The sequence below is a fragment of the Haliaeetus albicilla genome, chromosome 16 (genome assembly GCF_947461875.1).
Source record: "Haliaeetus albicilla chromosome 16, bHalAlb1.1, whole genome shotgun sequence".
NCBI classification, from domain to species: Eukaryota; Metazoa; Chordata; class Aves; order Accipitriformes; family Accipitridae; genus Haliaeetus; species Haliaeetus albicilla.
In genome coordinates this window covers 20,397,981-20,403,980 of record NC_091498.1, presented here as the reverse complement: position 1 = coordinate 20,403,980, position 6,000 = coordinate 20,397,981, and the positions used below count along the sequence as shown (strand labels likewise).

At 48.9% G+C, this 6,000-nt stretch overlaps 1 protein-coding gene across 3 annotated transcripts in view; it reads left to right on the top strand.

Moving 5' to 3' along the window:
* The window catches only part of SCUBE2 (signal peptide, CUB domain and EGF like domain containing 2), a 46,453-nt gene continuing 40,453 nt past the window's right edge, over positions 1-6,000 (top strand). For 2 of the 3 annotated variants that reach the window (XM_069803810.1, XM_069803808.1), the window contains exons 1-3: positions 1-156; positions 2,427-2,549; positions 2,994-3,119. In XM_069803810.1, coding sequence (XP_069659911.1) covers positions 39-156; positions 2,427-2,549; positions 2,994-3,119 — 367 coding nt within the window. In that variant the 5' untranslated portion in view covers positions 1-38. Of the gene's footprint in view, positions 157-1,772; positions 1,928-2,426; positions 2,550-2,993; positions 3,120-6,000 lie in introns of those variants that run through there. The other variant, XM_069803809.1, reaches the window with a different exon arrangement.

Below are 6,000 nucleotides of genomic sequence, written 5' to 3'. Positions count from 1 at the left end.
GCAGCAGCGCAGCAGCCGCCGCCGCCTCAGCGCCATCGATGGGGTCCGGCGGCCGCCGCCGCGGCGCGGCGGGGGCGCGGGCGCTGCCGCTGCTGCTCCTGCTGCTGCCCGCGCCGGGCGCCCCCGCCGCCCTGCCCCTGCCCCTGGCCCTGCCCGGTGAGTGCCGCGCCGCGCCGCCGGCTCGCCTTCAGCCCTGGACAGCGGCTCCTCCCGCGGGGCGGCCGGCCGGGGCGGCGGCGGCGGCGGCGGCGGCGGCGGGTCCCCCCCCCCGGGGCGCCGGGCCGGCAGCCGGCGGGGTCGGGGGGGTGGCGAAGGGAAGGGGAGGTGCGGGGGACCGGGACCGGAGCGGGGCGGCGGCGGTGAGTGCCACGGGCCGGTTTCCAGGCGGTCTCGCCCGGGAGCGGGGCTGACCCCCGAGGGGCAGGGCGCCCGGTGAACGTCTCGCCTCTGCCGAGGGAGCGGGGGAGCAAACTCTGCGCCTGTCGCGGCTTCGTCTGCCGTTGGTGGCCGAGGAACAAGCCCGGTCACTCTTCCGCAGCCTCCTCCGCGCCCGCCTCGCTGCCAAGTTTAAGGCTGCGGTGTTTGCTCGCAGCCTCCCTCCGCCGGGGTCTCTCTTCAGCTCGGGCTACTGTCACCACGCGAGGAAACCTTGCTCCCTGAGCCCAGTGATTTTTTCCTAGCCCTCTTTTCCGCGCTTCTCTCCGCGTTCACGCTGGGGGTTTTTGCTGCCGTTCCGCCCTGCGTGCTGCGGGCCACGGAGGATCGGCGTAAAAACAAACCAGCAGAAGGGCCGTTTTGCCGCCGGCGCGAGATCTCGTTGACGTCCCTGTGCGCCGTAGCCTTGAAAGAAGCCCCCTCCTCGGTGCGCGTCTTCTGGCACCCACCTTGCCGGGGCAGGCGTCCCCCCATCGCCTCCCTGGCCCGGGCGGGCAAGGCCAGAGCTCGCCGTGCGGGGGGCACGCAGCCTGCGACCGTGGCTAATGCTTCTTTCTGCCCGCCGTCTTTCCTCCCCTACCCGTCGTTTCCTCCCGCCCCGTCTACCTGAATCCCACTCGCTGGAGGCCCCTCAGCAGTCCCCTGCGCTCTGTCTTGCGTGACTCGCTCCCTCAGTCCGCTGCTTCTGCTGTTTTTTAATGGCTTGACTTTTCTGCTTTGAGAGGAAGCAGATTCTGCCGCTCTCTCCGGCCGTTTTCCACCTTCCCCTTGCTTGCTGGAGGTAGCACCTGAGCAGCCCATCGCTGTTCCCAGTTCTGTGTGCACCTGAGAGCCGGGAGAGCGCTGCCGCTGTAGCACCGGCTCTTTGCCTTGTTTCCCCACTGCCAGACACCATTAGGAGTTAAAACTACATGAATACTTTCTGAAGCTGGTAACTGCTGCAGGACCTCCAGGCATATTTTGTGATTGGGGGGGGGGTGGGGGGGGAAGGGAAAAAGAGATGAATGCTATAATTGTAAATGGGAGTGGTGCTGGCTGAAATTCCCCCTTAGACAGTGATCCCCACTATGAAAAGTGGCTGACTATTTAAGTAGTCGCTTTCTGCTGATAGTCCTGCAATTCATCCTGTTATTTTAGGACTCGCTTCTTGTACCTATGTGGGGTGCTGCTTCTGCAACTCTTCCTTTTAGCCAGTTGCTGGAAATCTTCCTGTTTCTGTGTTTGAATTTTCTTCTGCTGTATGAAAAACTTCTTCTGCTGCCCATAACTTTTCTTCCTCTTCTTCTGTCTACGCTTCGTCTCCAGGACTTCCTCCTGTTGGTGTTTCCCTTTCTCCTCATTTCCTCTGATCTGAAGTTTCCACCTGGATATTTTGCTTCAGTATGCTGTGCTTTGTGATGGCTGGCCAGGTGATTTGGCAATGCTGCTCACCAGATACTATTCTTGTGTTAAAAAAATTGGCATTATTTATAAATTATACATCCGTTCAATGGTAAGTGTGTCTTTGAATAATGCGTTGGTGGTGACTTTGGAAGTACGTTGCTGTAAACTGCCCTTGTTAGTTTAAAAATCATTTGGCCTCCTGAGGGTGATGTCATGAATGTCACCAAGAACTCTTTCAATAGTTGTTTTTTGTTAAGCAGAAAGATTAACAGCCTCTAATGAACGTCTGTAAAACTGTCGGCTAAATGTCACGGAGCGTCTAGCCCATAATGGATTATTTTGGATGTATTTATAAGTGGGTACAGAAGCTTAACACAAGCGTATCTGAATTGCATACAAATACATCTATATGCAGGTAGAGCATTATACAAATTTAAGTTCAGACGTGGTCTCTGCATGTTTCTGTCCTGACTCTCAAATACATGTAACATGCACACATGCACCACAAACAGGCATTCAGCCTTACATCATCTCATCAGTGATGTGTACAGGAGACGTGCCCTGTTCTCCACCTGCTGACGTCCCTTCTGAATCTTGTCTTTTCACAGATGTGGATGAATGCGCCCTGGGGCTCGATGACTGCCACCCAGATGCTATTTGTCAAAACACCCCAAAGCTGTACAAGTGCATGTGCAAAGTGGGTTACACTGGCGAAGGGAAGAAATGTGAAGGTAAAGTGATGGCAGCACTATGCTCTGCCTGTGTCAGCATGAAGTATTTCTAAGAAGACAGAGCCGTTAAAAATAATTACTTAAGATATGGAGGATGATTTTAAATCAAAATAGTCATTGTTTCTTCACCTGATTTACTCTTCGCTTACAAAATCAAAGGCAAACAGATTGCATGCCTCTTCACCTACTAATATCACTTGGTTTAATAATTAGTTTGTTGTTTATCCAGCAGCCTTAAAAACTATAAGGTAAAGCTACATGGGAATTTAGGGGCATTTTGTCACCCTTTAGAAACATCCAACAAATAATGTGTTAAGTAGTCAATTTGCAAGACAATGATGATTTCGGACAGCAGTTGCTGGTCACATTTACACAGTCGCATCTCTAACTGTCTATAACACCCAAGCAAGCATCCGTCATATTGACTTTCGCTTTATTCCTTAGACATTGATGAATGTGATAATGACTTCAATGGAGGCTGCGTCCACGAGTGTTTCAACATTCCAGGAAATTACCGCTGCACTTGCTACGACGGCTTTATGTTGGCTCATGATGGCCACAACTGCCTGGGTAAGAAGAGTGTTCATGAACGTTGTGAGTGGTGATGCTAACATAACCCTTTAACTGCATCCCGGGGAAATGCATGGTGATCTGTTGGGCTGAATCAGCTCAGCTAGAGAAGAATGTTACCTATGGGACTAAGGATTACCAGGTACTGATGCACCATCCCAGCGTGGCTCTTTCCTCCTCTGTAAATGCGGAGGATAATTGTGCTACATTTCTACGTTAAGTGCTTTGGGTTAAAATGTGTGAAGTGCCATCTATTGTTACGCTAAATGAGTTTATGTAAAAGAACACGTGCTATCCTAGTCTTTTCTGTTCCCAAGTTAGTTTAGGATCAGTTCTCAGGTGTGTTTCCAGGCTTAGAAATCTTTCCGCTCATACACCTATAACGTGTGGGATTCTCACTCTTACCGTGTCTGAGTACTTCCTGACCTGCAGGCTGTTCGGAAAGGACAGTTAGGAGTGTGCAGTAGCTGTATATGATAAGAGGCCATTGAAGCACAGAGGGACTAAGCCAAATGCTTGGCGTTTCCCTGGATGGTTCGAGCGAAGCAAAGTATGCAACTCTGGAAACGTGTTCAATCCTGGCAACGGTCCCCTGAGCCTGCATCCACACACGCTCTCTCACCCTCTTTTTCTTTATTTAAGACCTTGGTAGTTTCCCGCTTTTTGTGTGCCAGCAGGTGAAAACCTCTAAAACTGGGTAACGAGACCCTGTGTTTTTACTGTGATAGTATTCTTCAGCACACGGTGCAGCAGTATACGGAAGTGCATGAGTTGCCAGCCTGGTGGTATGCTGCCAGTGTTATTTCCCTGGGACAGAACCTCACGGTGATGAAGCTGTTCTGCTTCCAGGATCCACGCTGGGTACCCTGGATGGCTCTGCCCTGCGCTGTGGTACCTGTCCCATTTACTTTTTCAGAGATGGCTCAGTTTTTCTCTTCTGTTGCACTGAGTGTGGATGTGCCCGGGCAGGCTTCCATGCCCATGTCAGTCAGAGGGAAACTTGCTCTCACAGCATAATTTTAAGATTGTAGTTAGCTTGGCCAGGGGTATTTCCCACTGGCGTATGGCATATCAGGTGGGGGATCAGACCACCCCTAGGCTGTATCTTCTGCTGGGACAAATCAGAAAAGCTCTGGAGTCTCCCGTGGAATTGTGTTGGGTTTTACTTGTTGGGAGCCTGGTGCCAGCCCACAGATCAACTTTACTACAGTGTAAGTGGACGAGAAGATGACATCACTAAGTTCCAAGTATTTCACTCAAGAAAGTAGAGAGGGAAGCAAAATATTTGCTGATGCTTTAAAATAATAGGAAGGCCATCTTATTTTTCTCTAGTACATTTGTGTAATCACAGTGGAGTTCAGTTGAGGTTACCATGAAGGGCTGAATGTGAACGAACGCATTGCCTCTTACAGTGCCACCAAAGGGTGTATTCTCTTTGTATCCAGTAGCCCCTCTAGAGCATACTTCAGCTGACTTGTTTGTGATCGGTAAGACCTAGACATAACTTAGACCAAAATTTACCACGTGCTGTGTTACTGGGAAGCTGCTCCGTATTGCATGACAGATTTTTTAAAATAAAATAAAATGTCATTGACATACAATGAAGTTTTTACCCCTGACCTGCCAATTTTGAGATGTGATGTAAACGTTAAATAAATATTTTGGCATGCAGCAAACTGGATCACATCTTCTCTTAATCTGTTTGTTTACTTTGTTCACGCCAGGGTTGCCCTCCTCTCACCCTTGTTTTTGAAGATCTCGGTTGTGTGCCTGGGTTTAAGCCAAATAGACAATTACTTGTTGGAAAGAGATGATTTTTTTGAAAGCTTTCCAAGGTCTGTAAGACAGAAACATCTGCTGGAGTTCAAATCTGTAGTACTAAAGACTCATGGTGGCTGTTTATTCATGATTGTTTGCACATTCACATCACTGTAGAACTCTAAAATACTCAGCTTCTCTGTGATGGAGATATGTCAGCCGCTCTTTTTGCTACAGCAGGTCACATTCTTTTGCATCCAATTGGCTTACTCGTTGCCTTCAGTAGAAATTAAATCTGTTGTAATACTGTGTTATGCTTCTTACTAAAAGCCTTTCTCTTTTTCCTTTTTTTAGAAGACAGCTGTTTTATGCCAGAAATGCTACAATGTTAAATTAAAAACACTGTACTGTTAGCACAGGAACAATGAACAGAACGGGGAGCAAACGTGATGTTCCGTATGAATTTGCAAATGAGACCAGTGCTTTGCCTCAGCAACATTTTGTCCTGCTTCTTAAGGGACTGAGCGTTTTTTACTTCCTGTTCAAATTGGCATTTCTGAAAATTAGGGGAGGAAAATTCTTTGCTGGTAGTGCTTACAAAAACCTGTGCTTATTAAGGGGTAAAATTGCAGAGAATTGGAGGTTAGGATGACCATCCTGTTGTTCAGGGGCTTAGCTGAAGTTTTTCTACTCTTTGTTTCTCTTGGTTATCTTGCAAGCAGAGCCTTTCTATATTCTCTGGTATTGTTAAAGCTCTGAATATTGCAAAATCAACATTGAAAGTATTTCCAGAAATTCTGCTCTTGTCCTTGACTGCAGTCAGGTGACACAGCAGCAGCCTTGATGGTAAGTGGTGATGGCCAGATCAAATGTAATGTGTGAATTCTAGCTCGAGTGAAAGTAAGGAGCAGGGGATAGGTTTTAAGCTACATTTATTTTGAGGTTTGTATTTTTCTTGTTCCACCTTTGCTTCAGAATGGGGAGCTTTGTGGAAAAACACCATTTGTAGCTTGGATGGGTTTGGAGCCAAAGTTGCATCCCACTGAGCAAGATAGAGCCATGTATGGATGCTCAACCTACATGTAAACGTGCTAGGCTGCTGAGTGGTAGTACTCTCCAGCTG